Source organism: Anabas testudineus, chromosome 19 (assembly GCF_900324465.2).
Source record: "Anabas testudineus chromosome 19, fAnaTes1.2, whole genome shotgun sequence".
NCBI lineage: Eukaryota > Metazoa > Chordata > Actinopteri > Anabantiformes > Anabantidae > Anabas > Anabas testudineus.
The window spans coordinates 12,613,844-12,635,667 of NC_046628.1; the positions used below are offsets into that span (position 1 = coordinate 12,613,844).

General features: G+C 38.8%; 1 protein-coding gene across 1 annotated transcript in view; it reads left to right on the forward strand.

Moving 5' to 3' along the window:
• dock1 (dedicator of cytokinesis 1) overlaps nt 1–21,824 on the forward strand; it is a 151,877-nt gene that overhangs the window by 117,216 nt on the left and 12,837 nt on the right. The window contains exons 32-46 of the mRNA XM_026352157.1: nt 1,392–1,450; nt 2,060–2,208; nt 3,279–3,364; nt 3,721–3,877; nt 4,590–4,630; nt 4,972–5,062; nt 6,953–7,072; nt 8,310–8,399; nt 8,632–8,736; nt 13,009–13,150; nt 13,575–13,656; nt 15,599–15,683; nt 16,800–16,886; nt 18,491–18,667; nt 19,965–20,048. Coding sequence (XP_026207942.1) covers nt 1,392–1,450; nt 2,060–2,208; nt 3,279–3,364; nt 3,721–3,877; nt 4,590–4,630; nt 4,972–5,062; nt 6,953–7,072; nt 8,310–8,399; nt 8,632–8,736; nt 13,009–13,150; nt 13,575–13,656; nt 15,599–15,683; nt 16,800–16,886; nt 18,491–18,667; nt 19,965–20,048 — 1,555 coding nt within the window. The remainder of the gene's footprint in view (nt 1–1,391; nt 1,451–2,059; nt 2,209–3,278; nt 3,365–3,720; nt 3,878–4,589; nt 4,631–4,971; nt 5,063–6,952; nt 7,073–8,309; nt 8,400–8,631; nt 8,737–13,008; nt 13,151–13,574; nt 13,657–15,598; nt 15,684–16,799; nt 16,887–18,490; nt 18,668–19,964; nt 20,049–21,824) is intronic.

A 21,824-nucleotide genomic window follows, 5' to 3' on the forward strand; every position in this document is an offset into this window, starting at 1 on the left:
CAAAGAGACGGGCATCTATTTATATTTTATCTTCTTGCCAATACCCTGCCTACAAATGCTGGACTTTCCAATCTTCTCTTTGATTGCTAAATATTGTGTTAGTAATAAGTGTCTTGACCTAACCAGCCTTCAAGGAGGTGATGTAGTGTCTTTGTTAAGAATTATTTTAATGGCCCTTCCCTCTCTGTAAAAACCCTTTCTCTTTCTTTGCACACTATTGGCAAAATAATCAATTGTATTTCAGAGTTATATCATGGCTACAAGGTGAACTTAAATCTCATAATATGTCTCTGAATAGATATTAATTAGAAGTAAGTTGCCATGCATAAACTTATCATAAGCCACTTTTTTTTTACTAGTTAAAGTTCATGCCAGCCATGTGCTGTAAAGAGGAGAAGGGCTTGTCACTGTGCCCTCATTAGCGCCAACAAACAACACAATCGCATGTGTCGCGACCAGCTGCATTAAGAACAGTTTGTAGAATTTACTTTGCTTCTTTGGCAGCCTTGAGTGTGTTGCCAAAAATTTCCATTAAAGCATAAACCAGCGTTTCAAAGAAAACATTATTTCTGCACATTTATTAGCTCACAACATGTCTCCCTTTTGCTACAGGATTGTGCAGCAATATGCAATAACTAAATAGATATTGTTTAAAAAAACTAAAATCAGCAGTGCATCAATGCAATTACACACGTTTGCTACAATTCATTTAGAAAAATTATAAGGTGAAATTAAACTGAAGCCTGTTTAACATGTTATCTTGATAAATACTTCAACATATTCTAAAACTGTGGACAACAGTGACTCGTTCCTAAGGCTCGAAAAAGATTCAGGGTGGGAATGATCCTTCCAGCTTCTTCTGCAAATCATTGTTTTATACAAGGGCACTAGACACATCAAGTTGACCTAGAAGAGCTAGTACCAGCAAAGACTGTCTGATCAAACACTTTGCCTCTTGTCATCTGTCCTCTGTCGTGTGAGTTTTCAAATGCATAAACAGAAGAGAAAACAGACCGTAGCTGACAGCCTGCTGACAGCTACAATATGGTCTGTGTGTGGGTTGTGAACCTGCTTGAGTAGAAATAACTGATTTGTGTGGATTCCAAATAACATGCCAAAAAGAGAAAAAAGAACTTACTATAGTCCGGGCAATGTAAATATTTAAACAGGCCCATTATAGGCCTGTGTAACGGGTGTCTTTCACACATACATGAGAGACTCAACAAACTGCTTTCCATCATTTACAGTATTTAACTCTTTGCAGGATGAACTGTTTGTATAATATCTTGCTTAGCTCCTGCACACATGGACCTCCAACCACTATTTTTTGTCTAGACTATTTTCGAGCCTAGATGAGCATGCGTAACATTATTATTATGTTTGCATTTCAGGTATCAGGACATGAGAAGACAAATTGGCTTCGAAATCAGGGATATGTGGTACAATCTAGGTAATTTATCTTCTTTGTTCAGTATTGTTTCACATGACCAAAAACAATAGCAACTGAAGTGTTGAAGTATTGTTTTCACAATTTATGTTTATGATTATGTGCCAGCTAATCGCCATACTGTCATTACAAGTCAGCCCAGCAAAGAACAGCAGCCAAATATAGACAATCATGCGTTAATTAGCTTCAAGTTGTGTGATGAAAGAGACTCTGGGCAGTCAATTCTCAATGGAACGAGATTGTAATACAGAGATTGGGGTGTTAGATTTGGGCACCTGTGCCTCCTTTAATGTTGTCTCATTGTAACCAACACCTTCTGATCCCTTAATTAGAACTTTCCACCAGATTAGATTGACTCATTCACTGGGTTTTAAATGAATCCCCTGCTATTTTTTATCTGAGTTGTTTGAAGTTATTTATCGCTTGATTGTCATGGAAAAGTCTGATGAAGGGAACCAGATTTCTTGTAACATCTACTTTTAGATCTGCAGCTTATTAAGGTTTATTTATGTCCTGTTAGGGTCAGCATATTGTTTCAACAAATAAATAGATTGCAGTAGGTGCAGTGTGCTCTGTATTTACGTGCATGTCCTTTTTTTATTCCTTTTCAAGGGCCCCACAAGATAAAATTCATTCCAGAGATGGTGGGTCCTATCCTGGAGATGACGCTAGTTCCTGAGATCGAGCTGCGAAAGGCTACCATCCCCATCTTCTTTGACATGATGCAGTGCGAGTTCCACTTTACGTGCAGCTTCCAGCGGGTGTGTCATTTGAAACATGAAACTATTGCAGCCATTCAGTGCAAGGCAGAATAGAAGAGTCGTAGTAACAAAATAACTTTATGAAAATCAGTGGGTGTTTGAGTTCAGAGGGGATGTCTGAAAAAAAGTTTCATAGCCACAAGCTCTCTTGTAATTCTGCAATTCTCATTTTGTTGTGCTATGACAACAACCTTGGTAAGTGGAACTTAATGTTATGCCTTGTTACAGTACAAAGTTGAGCCTTTCTGCATGAGGAAATCCATTTGGCTACAGCTGCTCTGCCATAGGATGTCTCAGGCAGCTTGCAGCTTTGTGATGCTTTAAGTATGTGGCTTCCCAAAGTATGTGATGCTTGTTGAATATGTATCAAGTTATAAAGCAACACAGAAGCTTCAGATGTCTCTGCTGACCCTTGTAGTCATGTGAAGACAGTGGTAGTTACACCAACAACCTTCTGTTAGAGCCCCCCTGACAATAGCATAGTGTGTTGCAATGTGAGTGGAGGGAGTGCAGCTGCGTGACTCAGTCAAGATCTGGCTCATTGGAGGTGAATCCCTATTCCTCATCTTTCCCTTTTAGTGAAATGGGATTAATTTCACTTTGTCTTCACCTCTTTTATGCAGTAAACCAGTAACAGTCCCTTTATGTGGTTTCTCTGTTTATTTAAAGAGAGCAGCGTTTTTTTCTTACATAGGTTCCTTGTTTTCTGCACAATAAAACGTGTGTTAAATTCAACCGCTAAATACAAATATCGGACAAATAAGTCCCATGCATCACTGTCTGAAGCTACAGCAAAAACAGAGCAAATGGAAGGCAGATGTGTCTTCTGATGTATCCTTGTAATGTGTTCTAACCCAACTTACACAGATAAAGAGAAGGCTTTAATATCAAACAGAAAATACCAGCACACAGCCAGCTGGGCTGCAAAAGAAGGCCGATTAAAGTCAAAGCACAGTCCCCTCAGCCATGCCTTGATGCAGAGAGGGAGCATAAGTGAGACAGGGAGATGGCGTTAATGAATTGAAAAATTAGCTACACTGATTATTTACGCCTGCTCTGTCTAATTGCAGTTTGAGAACGAGATCATCACCAAGCTGGATCATGAGGTGGAGGGGGGCCGCGGAGACGAGCAGTACAAAGTTCTCTTTCAGAAAATGTAAGTGCTGATTAATGGGCAGGATTACGCCTGAGCCTCTCACAAGTTAGATAATGCTAATTGCAACATAGCACTCCTCAAAATAATCACAGTGTGCTGATGATCACACGACTTGTCGTCACAGCTTGCCACTGTGATATTTGCTTTCAGCACAGTTTAAACTGCTTTAACAGGCAAAAAAAGAATGTTTCTTCAAATCCTTCTTCCGACCAAAGTTTGACATTTTAAACTCTCGAAGAACCTCTTATACATGCCTGATGTTTGTTTTCTTCTCTGCTCCTGGCTTCTTTTCCTCTGCAACCACATGCTCTCAAACTGCACCACACCACTCAAAACAAACATAAAACACACACTAGTTTGCTTGAGCACTGCAGGAAGCACAAGTACTTGGCCAAGACGGGCGAGAACTTCGTCACTCTCGTGGTTCGTCTGTTGGAAAGGCTGCTGGACTACAGGACCATCATGCATGATGAAAACAAAGAAAACCGCATGAGCTGCACTGTCAACGTGCTTGTAAGATGTCTATTTTCAGTTATGAATGCACACAGATCCAGTAACAATGACACATTATGCCATAGAAAATACAATCAACAGAATGTCTACAGTATATTATCAACACCCAGGCATTGTCGGTAGGACATTGTTGTGAGGACATTGTTGTCGAAAAGGGACTGTAATGACATGCATCCACCCATAGAGAAGAAACAATAACATCCCCCTCAACATGTCACAGTGCATTAAGATGTTATCACAAGGCAGCTCACCTGAAAGTCCTCTCCTCTGTGAAGTGACATTTCATCTGGGAGCGCGAAAATGTCAGTTTTGTCTCACATGACTACTGGCATTGAAAAAACTACTGGCTTATGATCTGTATTCAACGTTTGTTTGAGTCATGTTCTCTCAGTTCTCCATCCGATTTTGTAAAATGTAAGTTTTGGCCTAGAGCACATCGTGTGTGACAGCCTACACAGTGATTTTCATTTCAGCCAACTTGCTTTTTGGTTGAATGGTGCAAACCAGGACATTGCCATTTGTCCATAGTTTGGACAGTATTGAAAATATATAACAAATAATCAACTCAAGGAATACGTAGTTATGCACTGAAAGCACGATATTCTAAACCTGAAACATTAGCATTGTTGTCTGTTTAAATCTGTGAACACATTTGCAAAGTTTGAACTCAATCTTTAATTCATTTTAATGCACTTCTCTTTCCTTTCTGTAGAACTTTTACAAGGAGATAGACAGAGAGGAAATGTACATCAGGTAAGACCTAGTTAGAGCTAGCCTTGTGCATACACTATTTTAGGAGACCAGATGACATTAAGTTGAGCAGATTTTCTTTAAATACTGCATATTGTGACTCATTTTCTCCCAGCTATAAGCCTTCAGAGTTCCAGAATAAAATATTTTATTGTGTTAAAATAACCTTCTGTTTTCCCAATTTTGTTTTGAGTTTGAGTTTTCCATCTGTCAAAAGTTATTTGACATATAAAGAGGCTATCAAGGCACATCTCATCATAGAGTGGAGTTAACTTTCTGTCTGTGGTTAAAGTGTGAGAAGTCCACTTAGACATGATCCATAAATCACTGTTATTTCCTGCCAGGTACCTGTACAAGCTGTGTGACCTCCACAAAGAGTGTGACAACTACACTGAGGCAGCCTACACTCTGCTACTACATGCAAAATTGCTCAAGGTATACAGACACAACATTATCAACTAATAAATGGTAGTAGACTAAAATAATATTTGAAACATCCTAGATCACAGAGTCCAAATCTACTGTACTATACTGTACTATACTATAGTTAGCATGATGGCCTTTATGCATTTGTGTGTGTGTGAATATTAATGTCTTCGGGACTTTGAGAGATAGGTCGGCCTCCCTTTAATCCCACTATGGCACGAGATGGCTGCTAAGAGAGCAGACTTGCTAAGCACCATCTTTTTCACCTTGCGTAGCCAATGCAAATTACAGCTAGTATCTTATCTTTTTTGGAAAAAGCTAAGGCATCATTTAAAGCCGAAAAAATGTTGCAGCCACCCAAGGCACTTCAAGATAAGGTTGCACTTTTACTGTCGTCTTTGTCACCTGGAAACAAAGATTCCACTACTGTAAATCGCATGGTTTTGTGTAAGGCCCCCTGGTGTAAATCGATCATAAAGCAAGATCACACCTTTTTGTCTATGTAGACATGCTCTCTGCCTCGTGAGTTTCTATCTGTAGCCAAAAATATACCAGATACACATACAAAAATCCTCATACAAAGAGCTGCAGTGTCAGTGGGGGTTTGGTATATCCAGAATTTGGAGTTCCTCCTCTCTGCCTTTTATCCAAAATGGTTGCACCCAACATCTCATATTTATTTGCATAAATAGCTGGCTGCATAAACTGCTTCAGCCTTTATACAGGTCCCGACAGGGGAGAGCAGGCTGTGACTGAATCACATTTTCCTCGCTGAGCAGTCACAGTCACATTTGCAGGAATTGTTTTTGTTGTTATTTTAATTCAACTCATCTTCCAGCAGCTGTGGTATTCCAGATCATAGCATACATTCAGAGAAGGACTCACTGTTATATAGTGGGAATTGGTTAATTGTGTTGCTTCAAAGTGTGGCAAATCCTTTCTTCTCCATTAAGCTATCCAAGGTTTATGTAAACAAACTTGGGTGAGGATGAATGATTAATAATTCTGCATCTACCAGCAGTTAGAGTAAAACTCTTTTAGTAATAAGTAGTCATCCAGTTGAGTATCTGCAGCAGTATAATAAGCCTGATGAATTTACACCACTTTCTGTATTGTCAACGTTGTATAAGTGCTTTTGTTTTGTCAGTGCAAAGTCAGTGACCATCCATAAATAAGCAGAGATTCTAAATGCTGCAGTCCAGCTGTAAAGGAATCAATACCCTGATTCAAAGCCTCCTAGCATTGCTCTTCATCCCACAGCAACAATGTGCAAAGCAATTACTTTTTCACCCATCTCCAGCCCAGGCTATGTAAATGTCTTGGCTTTGCTATTCAAATGTGGCCATCAGAATAACTTGGTCAGGTTTTCTCAGAGAGCTTAATTCTTTTGGTTACTTACAACAGTACAAAATCCCAATTCAAAGAGGTTGATAAGCAAATGAGTCGTAGCAGGACACATAGTATTATGCTTTCTCAACACAGAGGCCAATCAGATTGGCCATCCCTCCGTTAATCATACTGTTTCTCTGTCCTCCTGTAGCTCCACTTCACTTCACTTCACTTGATTGGCTTCTAGTGGGATGACAATACTCAAGCAGTATTTTTGGTTTGTAGGGATTCCCACGCTAAATACTGTAGCCAGAATTATTAGTCACAAGGTGCTGTATACTTCATTAATGTTCTCTCTGAGCCATTCATTATGTATTGGCGCCTGTTTCATTGCCCCTGTCTCCAGTTTCCATCTTGCCCTGCCACAGGGCAGCTTTAAAAAGAATTACACATGAATCTAACCCATTTGCATTAGCTATAACTCAATGATTGATTTCTTGTCATCTGTGCTCCTTTTGCTTTGTATTGGATTGCACAGTGTTGAACCCAATGCTAACTTATCCTTTGTAGTGGTCAGATGAGCAATGTGCAGCCCACCTGACCCAGAGAGACGGATATCAGGCCACCACTCAAGGACAACTCAAGGACCAGCTCTACCAGCAAATTATCAATTACTTTGACAAGGGCAAGGTAAGTCACACACACACACTGGCACACATACATCAGTGGTTATAATCATGATAAATCCCAGACTCCCAGGATGCTATTTTTTAGCTGTTAAATACCTCTTCTGGCATGCAAAGGCAGATTTTCAGGAAAAGCTGGGGAATAGCTGGTGTTATTTATGTTTTCTACAGAATCTGCACTGTAAATAATCCTCTTCTTTTAGCCGATCTTCTTGTGGATGAAGGCACACATCAGACCACATGTATTACAAGTATTAATGTAGCCTTTTTGTGTTGTCCCTTACCTTTTATAATACCTGTTTTCTCTGTCAGTGTCGTTCTTCTTCTTTTTTTCTACCACTTTGGTGGTATCGGCCTCGTACTGACAACATTTAGTAGTTGCATTAGAGCTGCACTTGGTTGCTGTGCTATTTTTCTTTATTCTTCATATTTTAATCTGGAAGAGAAAAATGTCTTTCAGCCTTTTTACTAAGCTTGGAATGGTTCTGCAGGACTGCAGCCAGAGCTTCTCAGAGATGATGTCCCATAGCTTTGCATGTGTCATCAGTGTTGGGGTACAGTCGTCACTCTTGGTTCTCTAGCCAACTGTCACTCAGTAGGATATGACCAGAAAGAAAACAAATTGAAAGAGCCTTGGATAAACGTACACACACACACACACACTCACAAACACCAGAGTGATCTGTAATTGTTACAGTGGCTATAAGAACACATCAACACTCCAGAGAGTGCAGTATCAACTGAGGACAGTTTCTGAGAGTGTCACTGGAGTCATCCAGAAAACAGTCCCAGATGGTGTTGCCACCACCACTCTCACTAATGGCAGGCTGATCTGAGTAGCAGGCTGGATACAGTCCACCTCCAGCCTGGCCCAGATCAGTTCAGCACAATCTAGTCTGTCAGGAAGCCACTTAGAAGCCTTTCAACATGTTCGAGTAGCTCTCGTCTATCTGTGACACCACTCCACTGCACTGGATTAGTCTCGAGGGCAAATGCATCACTATAATAAATCTGCTTCTCCCGAGAGGTTGGCATTTCAGTTTTAGTGTTTCAGATCAAAGAAAAAACAAAATAATATTTACATAAAAAGTTAAATTCGCATGAATTTATTTTCAAAAGCGCTCATATTGAATACCTGGGAGAGGCATTCAGCTGGAAGAAAAGGAATGTCTTATCTCAGTTTGAATCTGTATAATTAATTCATTTCATTTACTAACTTACTCCATTTATGTGCCCAACAGATGTGGGAGGAGGCGATCATTTTGGGAAAGGAACTGGCTGAACAGTATGAGAATGAAATGTTTGACTTTGAGCAGCTCAGTGCATCCTTGGTAAGTCGTATTTTTTCATTTCACTGATGTTTATTTTTAAAGAGAAGGTTCCCTGCAAAATGTTTAAAATGGAAAGTCAGAAATCATTAACAAGATTAAACAGATGACACAATAAAAGATGAATACAACTAATTTGTAATTTTATAATTAAATCCATCTGTAAGGCTCAAATGACAGAAAAGCTGTGATGGTTTTCCATGCCATTGAAGCTTACTATTGTATCTTTCAACAGCGGAAGCAGGCCCAGTTCTATGAGAACATAGTGAAGGTCATTCGACCCAAACCAGACTACTTCGCTGTAGGCTATTATGGCATGGGTTTCCCCACCTTCCTACGTGTGAGTACTCATATCAACAAACATCTCCTACAACTCGCAGCACCCTGCATATGGCTGATAGCACAGCGTGGGTGAGCCACTTGTCAAAACAAATGATCAAAAGGTTTGCCAGTGCTTACTTATTTCTCGTTCTCAGCTGTCAATACTTAGTGTATGTGTTTCACATTTCTAGCTCCCACAGGCTTTAGTTGTTTTGGCGGGACTCACTTGTTCAACATCCCACCTGGTCTGGTTCTTCACTTGCTTACTCACTCACAGAAGGCAAACTGATTCATAGCAGCTGTTCCATGTGTGGGCTATAGAGTAAATACAGGATAATGTGCTGGATGGATACCCTTCAGTGTGGGAAAAATGTGTCTCACAGAAAAAAAAGGCAGAGATCTCCTCTCTCATTCATGGATTTCACCAAGCTCCTTTAGCCTTTTTCCTTACTACATATCTCATATCTCAAATATCAGTGCTCAAGCTGATCACACTCCAAACACGGCCTTTAATTCCATTACCTGAACTTCAGCTGAGCATGCTTTTCTCCACTCTGTGAGCATTGTCTGCAACACGAGGTACTGCATCAGCACCTGTATGAAAAGCCATACACCCAGATTTGCTTTTGGCAGCTGTAGAATTATTGGCTATTATCTAGGTACAGTTACGTCTAGACTTCTTTAGATGGTTAGGAGTTATACCAATACAGCGGATTTCCAAAATTATGAATATCAACACATCATCACTAAATAATTCACCACAAATGTATATAAGTTCATGTTTAACAGGTGCTGATATCTCACCTGAATCAAATTCTATGTCTATCAGACCTCTTTTGTGCTGTCTGTGAAGGATGTCCCGTTCTGTCTATGTAACAGATTGAATTTAAGCAGAACTTTTAACTAATGTAGAAAATACTCTTGGTGATGCTTTGTCACAGTAGGTTAAATGTTGGGTCAGAGTTTTGGTTGTTTTGTTTGGTTTTTGTTTTTTCCCTATAAGTTGTTCATATTAAAAAAGAAAAATAGCAGTGCTGGAAAAAAAGCTATTTGTTTTGCTTTTAATGTATTCTCTGTTAAATCTGTTTTTAGGCTGTCATCTGGCAAAATACTAAAGGTGTTATTTTCCTTTCTAGGAGAAATCTAAGAAACACAGGCAGCGCACTAAACAGCCCAAAAGTGAAAGAAGATAGATAATGTGAAAGTCCAGTTTCAAGAACAGTGATCCCTTGATCATACCCTTTACATTCTATTATGAGGAACAGCCATTTCACAAGGGTCTTTTGCTACTTCCCGATCTCCATGTGCCCCTCCTAACCCCTTTTATCTGGCAGGGCAGAAACTCCATTACAGACAGGGCAAGCTGCACTGGCCTAATCTAACTGGCTATTTAAACAGCCTTTGAGAACAGCTTTGAGTTCTTTTTTCTCTCTATCTCTCTCTCTTTTATTCTTTCCCAGGCGATTGACCTTACCTGAAATAACCAGGGGTATGGTTGCAAGGTTGTATTTGCCAATAAGAATCTGCACCTAATTTAGCCACTTATTATTTGGCGTTATTATACTGCATCATTTCTTATGCTGCTTAAAGTACAAGCTAATGTACATGAGCTTTTTTTCTGATAGAGAATCAGTTAATTATCTTGCATCATGGCTCTTACAGTGGGCTGTTACAGAGAATTGGGATTACTTCTTGTTATTTTTCATAATTATGTTGAAAGATGTCTGTGAGTACATATGGAAGTATTAATGTATGAGTTACTAATTAAGATAAATATAGTTTTGAGGGTTTTTGTTTCACGCACAATATTGCTGTTTGTTTTCAGCATCACAGTGTCTTCAGGGAAAAGTCAATTATGTGAGAAAATCAATACTTTAATAAAGGCATTTTGTATCCGCCTCCCTAAAGAATTGATTTTATGCACGAGTGCTTAATTCAGCTGCTTATGATTTATTAGTCATTAATGTAGTTAGACACAAGAGTGGTTGCTAATTGGAAATTGCTCTAGATCATGTTATTTGTTTAGATCTGCTGGTACAACTAAGTTGATTGGTCCCAGTTATCTTCTGTTTCCTGAATTCTGTGCAATAACTCCAAGGTTTTTGTTTATTTTTCTCTGTGTGTACGTTTAAAGTGTTTCTGTTCCTACGAAATGGGATTTATTTATCTGAAGTCATCATTTCATCCTTGAAAGTTACAATACCTTGTCAAGAAGCTGTGAAACCTGACTAAAAAGCTTCTGTTGTGTTTGTTTGCTTTATAAAGACTCTTGAGTTGCTTTCAGGTTGTAGACACATTACAGAAATGCTCTGTATTTCAAAAACAGATTTCTTGTACAATTGTTTCCCTCACTTTACATCCTGTCGGCATATTTCTCCTCTGCTCCCTTCTCTTCCTATCAATCTTAAACTTTACTTAATCCCCGCATTGAGTTTCCTGTGAGCGCTCGGCTTAAAAAGCAGTTGAGGGTGTGTGAAAGTTGGTTTGAAATATGTATCCTAACACACCACATTTGGAGACACTTGGATATGAGCTGTCATGTTACATCATTCAAAATGTTCCTTAGACAAACCCCTGAGCACATTCAAGGAGATGAAGGAATGGCTGGGCTCCTACAATTTTTGGAGCACTCTGTGCATCCTTCTCTTAGAATTTATTTTTGTTTTGGAATAAACAAGATGACCTTTTTTATTTGTCTCTGTGTCAGTCCAACCTTATCTGATTGTGCAGTACATTGAAAAGAAGCATCCATATATTTTGTAGACATTTTCTGTTAAACCATCACTGCCAAGCAGGTGAAGCTCTGATATCGCATCAGTTTTTCTGCAGTTTTTGCTCATATATTACAAATCTTCCAGTGTTGCTGCCAGCATGTTTACGAAGCTTAAACCCTGGCTGTATATACTTTATGTGCAATTGATGACATTACAGTTATATCAACTTTTTTTGTTTTGTCTCCTGACTGTATAAAATTGCCTTTTTACCCACTAGCCAAGAAAGAAAAGACCATTTTAGCATAAATCATTATTTCAATGACCATGATCCTCTTTGTCACCACCAGCTAGTGTAGGTTTGAGGCTAATAAAAATGTGAATTGTGACATGGAGGTAACTGTCTACAGTACATGACCAGAATGCTCAACGACATATTGTGACTCTGCTGTCGTTATTGTCACAATAATAAGTAGAGATGGAAAATGATTAGGTGTCCTCAACTAAATTTGAATGATATAGAGGAAGAAATCGAGTGCAATTGTTCACCAGCTGAAAATTGTAGCTTTGTATTGCACTGATTGAGCAGATACTCTCAGGTTGGAAGGGATGACTCTGGAAATCAATGCGCTTTTGTCAACTTATCTGTCAAAGCATATTTGAAAATGGCCCCAGGCATATTTCATGGCTGCAATTCATTTAATTAATTTGGGGATTGAGATGTGTGATGTGCATGAGCATAGGGCTTTCTGCGTGTATGCTACTGTATAGAGCAGTGATGCTCTATGGAAGAGAGAAGGGAACCTAAAAATGGCTATGGCTAATATTTCTAGATAGAATCCTGATATTCAGGCTGTGTTTATAGTGTAATTGTCTCCATTAAGCTAGTAAATTAAGCTAGTGATTCGTTGTAACTCCTTTTTGAAACCTATAACTTGAGGATTTTGCAGAAAAGATCAAGCTGCTAAGATGTTAAGGGGGCACATAGGAGGCCCATCCTTATATATAAACTCTTTATTTGACATTGGCAAGATGTCTGAGCCATTTTACGGATTTGAAGGCAACTTCATCAGTAGCTATATTTAGTTGCAACTGTTTGTGAAAGAGCCCCCGGCAAAGTGGTAGTAGCCATTCAGTTTAAATCACAAGTCTTCTCTCCAAGCAAGCCCACACTGATCTCAGTTGGGATAGACTGATCACTGAATTGGTGCCAATTCAGTGTCACCCTTATTTGAAGTATTTAATATGGAGATTATGATAATGTATTTTAACCCAGCTGCAATACCAGGCCAAGTCGATTCACAAATCAAAGACACACTCATCTATGTAGCTTTCTTTTAGTGCTGCAGTTTTGTTATTGACCCATGTCAGTCCTTACTGTTATCAGTGAATGCAATCTGCTGCACCTGATCTTCCTGCCTCTTAAATGACACTGTCAATGCTTAGTCAATGCTTCCATATTGATATATACAATATACCTTATGTCTATGTAATGTGTGCAGATTTACACTATTGCATGATTGTGTGTCTTCCTTTATCGACATATTCAGATTCTCACTGTTTTATTTATCGTCCTTTAGAACAAAATGTTCATCTACCGTGGGAAGGAGTATGAGCGCAGAGAGGATTTTGAGGCTCGTCTGCTCACACAGTTTCCCAACGCAGAGAAGATGAAGACAACCACACCACCTAATGAGGACACAAAGTGTTCTCCTGGACAATGTATCCTCAGCACGATTCACTGCTTCAGTTTGAGTGGTGTTTTTTTGTTTGTTTTTTACCTGTTTCTTTTACTTTTTATGAGGATCTGTTTTGAGTTTGTTGGGTTTTTCATAAATAATTTCATTGCAGCTACCATTTTAAATTCTGCAAATATGCAAATGCCATTTTTAATACTCTACATAGTAATGACATCCCTGTCAAGTCCAATGAACTACCAATTATATTTAAAAGCCTTCTGTAACTAATTATTAGTTTTTAAATTAGCTTGAAATCACCAGCTTGGACTACAAATTATTATAAAATAACATCTTGGCCTTTTATTTAGTTGAATATTAATGACAATTCTGAATTACCACCAGTCTCTAAGTAATTTTTTCATTTGGATTCAGCAGTTTAATTTATTTCCTTGATGATTCTGCTAAAGACCTCCAATGTTTTACGGTTAAGCCCATCCTAGAACTGCCCGCCAAGTTCCAAAACAAGCCCGTCTCCGAACAAATTGTGAGGTAAGCAGGATATCTCATTTCCCACACGTTCTTTTCCGTACAATTACAGCGTGTTTGCAAAATCAAAGTCACACAGCATGCATTTCAATCTTGCAAAGCCCAATTTACTTTCCCCTATTCGCTCAAAAACTATTTAGAGAGCTTGGGATGGCATGCTAAAGTGCATTAGCATTTTTTCGAATGCACTGTGTTGAGGACCACTGCGGTGAAGCAGATTAAATCTTGATGTAATTGTGTGTCTGTGTAGAACAAACAGCAGTTGACCTTGTCGTTCTTCTGTTTATTAACTTAGACCAGCCATCTGCTATTAGTCACTGTGCCAAGTACAACATTGTTTCTCTGACATCAATAATACCTTTGTGTTGTGCATCAGGGCCACAGCAAATGGTGGGCCTCCACACTCCCATTTGTTTGCCCAATCTGTATCCCAGCCATGCACTGCACCACTCAGCTGTGCAAATTCACTTTGATATGCCACCCAATGCATCAATGGACATAATTAAAAGAAGACATTTACTTGGAAAAACCTTTAGGCAAATATACCTGGGCACTGATCTTATCGCAGGCCTGCAGCTTTGGTCACATCCTCCTGCACTGATCCCCACGGCAGCCTGTTCGCTTGTTTGCTAACTGTGTCTGATTGGAATATGTAACTCTGTTAATAGCCTAGATTAGGCAGTCGTGTTTAGAGAGTGATAGAGGACTGTGCCACACCAACTGTCTGTCCGTCTCTCTTTCTCTGCCAGCTTCATTTTGCAGTTCTCTCCATGTTTTTTCCTGATTGTTTCTCTCAGTCCCTGTCACTCTGTTTTTTTCTCATTTATTCTCTCATTCAGTGCAAAGGATCAGTGGTGCATAACAATGAGACTGAGCTGTTTGAGCCAAAGGGTCACAGCAGCAGACAGAGTACAACTTCTGACCTTGCTTAGTCCACACCATGCTACTGTGTCATCTCTAGCCCGTTAGTTAATGACATGTAAAAGGTTTAATTGGGGTACTACAGCTGATTTAAAGCTGCTCTTTTCTGTTAAGATTTTAGGTTAATGCCATGCTTTCTCAGCTAATTTGGGATCGCTTCTCATCATGTTCATTAAATAATCCTTTGCCCTTTGTGACCAAGCACGGAAGGAAACATCTGATTGTCAGTATAAAGTGCCAAGTGCCAACAAGACCTGAGCCCAGTGTTTTGTGTGTGTGAATGTTCCAAAGGCTGTGTGTCATCTGTTCATTAACAAAACATTAACAGTCCCTAGCACAAGTTCAAATGCTGTAGCATCCCATCTGCATACACTTACTGTTGCTACTATAAACCTAAAAAAGCCAGTGACTTTGGAACAGCAGTGATTCATTTCATATTTTATTCATAATTGTTTGCTAATAAAGACAAACCATGCTCTTTGAACCATATGGCATGGTTTTAGGAACTGGAAATGCAATATGCTCTATGAGGATAAAAGAGCTGCACTCATTTCCCAGGAGAGTGCAAATGTGGGTTTCTGTTGGCGACAGAGACAGTTAAAAAGATGGAAAAAGAGCAAGTTATGTGTCTATGTGGGTGGCTGTGTATTTGCCCAGACAGCTGCTCCCACAGCCACTATATGTAACACCATCATTTTCCTAGTGTGAAAACTCTATTAACCTGATTTGGCAAAGGTCATTCCTGCAAGTCATATGCCAGTGTCACGTATGCTGCAGATTCTCTACGTGTCTGACATGTCGGCCTGTCTTTATGAGTTGCCAGTAATGTGTGCTGCCCAAAAATGTATTTATTTGTTATGTAGATGAGGCCAGTATGCTAAATGCCACAGTTCCTGGTAGAGCTATCCTAGAAGGTGGCCTGTCCTGTTTTTGACACGAAGCAAAGCAATCAACCTTTGAGCCAAGCTGTAGATTGCCCATAACAATTTTAATTTACTCAGGTGCTAATTTTATTCCTCCCCAGCTTCTACACAGTAAATGAAGTCCATAAATTCCAGTATTCCAGGCCAGTGAGGAAGGGAGAAAAGGACCCCGACAACGAGTTTGCGGTAATTGCTATGTTATTTATTTATTTATTTTTTACCCACTATGACTTAGCTTGTTTGTTGTATTTGTTAATATTAGTTACCATAAAAAAGGTTGAATGCCTTTTTCTTAATTAAAGTATATTAAGGTGGTTTGAATGTCTAAATTTAACACAGGTTTTGGACTATAGAACATTTTACATCTTACAGATATATATTTTATATTTTTATTTTTGATATGGCTCCAACTAGCTACGTAATTTTGTTAGGGTTAGCCCAAAATGTAGCTGTTAAACTGTACTTATTTTTTGCTGTAGTGATTAGGATCCTGTGAATTTATATATGTATATCCCAAATTGTAATAATTGATTCTTCCTTTAATAGGTAAATATGTATTGGATAACATGGATTTTATCTTCCTCACAAATATTGTTAGTTAAATCTGTATGTGAGAGACAGACAAAGAAGAGTAAAGTAATAGGATAGAACAGCTCTCATTCATGTAAGAAGTATAAAGAGGATATTATTCTACAGTGTTTAACAGTAAGACTAAATAAAAAGGTTGACAGTGAGACAAATCTGGTTTCCTATTGCTGCTACTACTATGGTCATATCCTGATTTTAGTATAAAATCTAAGGAAGACCAATTCAAACCATTCACACTTTGATGTATTTAACTTATTGCACACTTACTGACTGATAAAACTCTACTTTTTTATTTTTATTTTCTTCCAGCACGTTGAAAATATTATTAAAAATAGGTTTAAATGTCAAAATTGCTTTGCATAGGAAATCTACATGTCCAGTGGTGCATGTTTTTCCCTCTAAGATTTAGAGTCATTATTTGTGCTCGATGGTATATTAGAGGAGATTTCATCTAATTTGGTCTGCCTTAAGTGGACTTTATGAGCTGCTGTTCAAACAGGGAGGTAGTAAACACCTTCTTACCACCAACCCACTTTCAAAGGGCTTCCAGTGAGCAACTGTTAAATCATGGTAACTTAATTTATTCAACAATCTTAAAGCTTGTTTTCATGTGGCTTGACACAAAATTGCTGCAAATTGATCTGTGTAAGGTGCCTTGATACGTTGAGTTTCCTTTTTCATAATACCTCTGTGTCTTTGTCATTTTGTCTGTAGAATATGTGGATTGAGAGAACCACGTACACGACAGCATACAAACTTCCAGGCATCCTGCGCTGGTTTGAAGTGAAGTCAGTCTCCACAGTAAGTATGAGAGAAGCCTGCGTGTCAAGCAGGCATCCTAATCAGATGAGGATCTGTAGCCTTGCACAGAGGCGATCGATATGATTTGTCCACTTAAGCTGTATAGACAGCTGTGCGGACGCAGGCGTGCCACTCTCTGGACTAACGACAGGGCACGTTTTGCCTCTGCCAGAGGGCCCTCATTGATTCGCCAAGCACTCCTTAAAGCTTGTTTCCACTGAATATAGCTACACAGCACAAATACAAATAGAAAAGAGTTCAGAACTCACTCTCTGTTGATTTTCCTGAAATAGAATTACCTGAATTGCTGTATTGAAAATCCATTGATAAGAGAACGGTTTGACTGCAACAAATGCCTTTATTGTTTACTTAAGCTATTGGAATTGGCTCATTTCTCCACCATCCCACTTGAAACTGCAATACAGTTTTATTATCTTAGCCCTGTTGTTTTCACTTATTAAGATGCTGGTCCTGTGTCCCCTTTTTGGACTCAGATGCTTGAATGAGTGCAGCAAAATAACCTGGAGCACATCTTCTTCAACCTGGGTACAGCATTAAGTTGAGCTGAGACACCCACCTCATCTTTGCCAGACTTTCCATTAGTTTGTCCCAAAGTAAATGCAGTACTTAGTATAATTACCTGTTCTCTGCATTTGTTGCTTTGACTACTCACCTTTACATATATTCATGTATCTAAACTATCTTTAGCCGCGGTGTGTACTAGTCTGCTCCTTCCCCACTCATAGCTGTCAAATTGCACCACATGCCACCCACACACTAGGCAGCTTGGGCATTTATCACTACAATGGTCCTTCTCATTGCTACATCCTTAGCACAATCATTTCACTACAAAGACTTAATCCCCTCCTAACTTGTGAGTCCATGTACTGTTATTCTGCATTGCCACACTAATTCAAAGCAGAGGCCTCTTCCTTCAGGCAGGGTTGGCACATACTGTCAGGAGCAGCTTGCCCTCCAGATGAGCCAGGGAGAGGCCAGGTCCCCAAGGTCAGCCTGTCTATTTAAAGCTTAATGACTGGGCTGAGATTCACCAAGCCAAAGCCTTCCATCTGACAATGCTTTTTATCAAGCTGGCCTGAGACATACCAGCGCAGATTGGAGATTTGTCTCCCTGGCACAACATCTTTATTCTTCTGGCTCGGGTCTAAATCTGACATTTACTCAACAATCCACTTGTGTTTTTTCTAAATTCTTACTAGCAAGCTGCAAGGAGGTGATTTTTTTTTTTTTTCATTCAAAGTAATGAGATTGCCCCCTTGTTGAGTTACATGGATTAACTTGGAATTTAATTCCACATAGTAGAGGAATTAATGACAACATTTCCAAGTATTTTATTCATCTTTTCTCAGAATTGCCAATAATATTTTGTTGACAAGGGAATTGAAATTCCCCATCAGCAATGCACTATCCATCTTCATTTGACACTTCTGGGGTCATGTATGGACTCAGTGAAAAATGATTCATTGCTTCTCTATCCTACATGATTTATGTGTTTAGTTAAGTTTAGTTCCTAAACCCATCCTCTAATAACCTAATTAGTGCTGTGAAAATTCAATGACATCTTCTCTTCCTGTTCTGCACAGGTGGAGATCAGTCCACTGGAGAACGCCATAGAGACGATGCAGCTGACCAATGAGAAGCTCAGCAGCATGGTGCAGAGACATGTCGCAGATCCCAACCTTCCCATCAATCCCCTCTCCATGCTGGTGAATGGAATTGTGGACCCAGCTGTCATGGGAGGTTTTGCCAACTATGAGAAGGTAGTCGACATGAAAAAGTGCTAGATTTATTTTGACCTAGTCCTGATAGACAGTTTAATGTAAAGCTTTAACGCAAGCCTTAAGGAACCAGTTTGACATGATTTGGAGATTGATACCATACTGTCTGTACAGTAAAATGAAGCTAGAGTTGTGAGGCAATTGACTTAGCTTAGCATAAAGACTGTAAGTTGAAGAATCAGCCAGCTTGGCCTAGCAGCACCTCTAAAGCTCTTTACACACATTATACTGAGTCACGCATCCAGTTTAGCTTTGAGCCTGTTGATTTGTGAGCTTTAGATGTGCTGGTAGGAAGATTTTATCTTTATCTTTGGACAGAACCACGCTTGCTTCTATGCTGAGCTAATAATAACCAAATAAGTGATTTCCCAAAATATCAGACTGTTGCTTTAACTTTATAATAAATATATATAAGTATTACTTGTGGTAATATTTCTTGAGGTATCTAATGTAGCATTTAATTTTAATGCAAAAAAAGCCTAAGATCTTCATTATATTTTTTGGTAAAGTCATTTCAACATGAAAGTTACTCTTCTTAATTTCTAATGCATCAAACCCAATTGAAGGACTTAATGTTTTGCAATCAAAACATAGTCTCGTGCATATACCAAATGCCAGAGGCTCTCTCTCACACCGTCAGACTGTATATAAATTAATAATATTGTTGAAATTGATTTTTTTTTTGCTCACATATTGTTTGCCTCTGATCAACAAAGGTCAACATAAATCTGGTTTTGTTTAATGTGACTTGGCCTTTTTTTTTTCTTTCTTTCAAAAGGCTCAACTCAATCTCTCTGGTATCCTGCTTTTTATCACATTCCTAGTGTTCTCCCCAGTTTATGAGGTGCACACTCTATTCAGTGTTAACACCATAGCGACTCATGTGGAACTGCAAACTTGTGCTTGATGATAAAAAAGCGATAGCCTGTTGGTTTCCCAGCATATATCACTACCTGAAATAGATTCATATTGGTCTTGTGAAATGGTGCGGTTTGAGTCAGAGGAAGAGCGATGTAAATCCTTTTGCCCTCAGGTCACTCCTTCATCTCAGTGAAATAGTTGAGGTGGCAGAGGAGAGACGGGTGTCTTGACTACATTTTTCTCATCTTAAAAACCCCTCCCGATGCTTTTCCACTTGACTTGTCAGATGTATTTTTCAATTTTTCTATTTATCAGAAACTCTTCAACATTTCAGATTGTTCCATATTCCCTTTCACTTCCTCTTTTTCCCCTTCAAATCAAACTTAAACTCAGATCTCTTCTTCTTCTTCTTCCCCAGGCCTTCTTCAATGACAAGTACATGCAGGAACATCCAGAAGACCTTGAGAAGATTGAGAAACTGAAGGACCTTATCGCCTGGCAGGTGAGATTGGGGCATCACATTGGTAATCTGTATCACTGTGAGGTGAATATGGTCTTGGTAAAGCAACATACTGTAGTTTTAACGCACCAGCGTGCCTTGCCAGAGATGTCAGGGTTCAAGGAAAAGTGCCATGACCAGCTCTTCACAAATTAAATTATTTTTTTAAATAAAAAAAACGAGACATTCTGTCATCTTCCATGGTATTCCTTTTCCATGGTGCATGAATAGAGGAAGACATAGCCTACAGGCATCCAAAACACTAAGCATGGATTAAATGGCATGGAGGAGCTCTCTTGTTGTAAAACAAACTGCATGAAAATGTGAATCCATGCTAGTTGCTTCGGGATGTTCAGTTGGCCTTTGTGGTGCTGAAAGCATGGTGGCCTTAAACTGTATGTGAGTTATAATAGTTACTTATCTTATCAGAGGTGATACGTTTATTTATGGAACCAGCACCAGAAATTTGTCAGCCATGCATCACTAGCTAAGCGCCCTGTATATGCCAGGCATTGCATTTTTACAGCTGAAGTCCTTCATACAGTATCTGCAGTGGAGAGTTTAAATGCTGAAAGATACTTGTTCAGTTCTGTATATTATGGCATTTATGTCTGAAATGTTGTCACCTTACTAAAGCACTGCCTCTGCAAAAAACTCACTCTCAAAGGTTACAGCTGAAAATAAAATATCGTTTGAACAACTTGCACCGCTAAGAGTGCACCACTAAGAGTGGCCAATGACAGTAGCTGAAGTGAGCAGGGGGGAAAGTGTATTAAAGAGTTCAGTAGAGATAATAGAGAGTGCTGAAGTAAACATTCAGAAGTTAGGGAGGATGCTCCACGGCATGAAGCAACACCAGCATTGGTGGTTTTGCAAGCTGTGCACCCTCACTAAGCCTGAAGAAAGAACACACACAACTGAAAATAAATGCACATACTGTACACTCACTTTATACAAAGCATGCTACAGTGCCTAAAAATTAAAAAGAAGTTTTTATATTATCATTATCAAATCATAATTGATTTCATTTGACTGTTTTAATTAACAGTAAAACACTATTTCAACTATTTCAAGTCAAGAAAATAAGTGATTACGATAGTTTTCTTCCCCTTTATAGTGACTCACCTAAACCATCACTGGTGCTGACAGTTGGTTTTGGTTGATTCAGTTTTGTAAAAAAAAAAAATATATATATATATATATATATATATATATATATATATATATATATATATATATATATATATATATATATATATAAATAAATTTAAAAAATGAAAACGTCCAAGGGGGTTGGATATATTTTATGCAGTAGGCACAGTATTCAGTGACTCATTATGAAACTCAACATATCTTCAGTTAATTCTTGGCTCATCTTTGATTAATAAACTCCTGACTTTCTTTGCATAAGTAACGAAAACATCCTCATTGGGATTTCGACATTCTACATTGTAGGTTTTTGGTTTTGTTTTGTTTTTTCCTTTACTTTGTCTTAACTCTGTAGCTCTGAACTATGAGTCAGTCAGAATGACCTGGTTTTCTACCTTATCGCTCACTCAGGAATTGAGTACAATGCAACAAGTGTGGCTGCCTGCTTCCTTTTGCTGGTTGCAAGGAAAAAGGAAACTGGTGGAACTCCTCAACATCTGAAAAGTTTAGATCTTTTGTATTTGTGAAACCTTTTGTCTTGATAAGGCACCATGAGTCACACAGAAATACACCAGGCAGTGTATTGCTTCTGCGTTTTTGACACTTCCATCTCCAAGTGTCATGTCATTT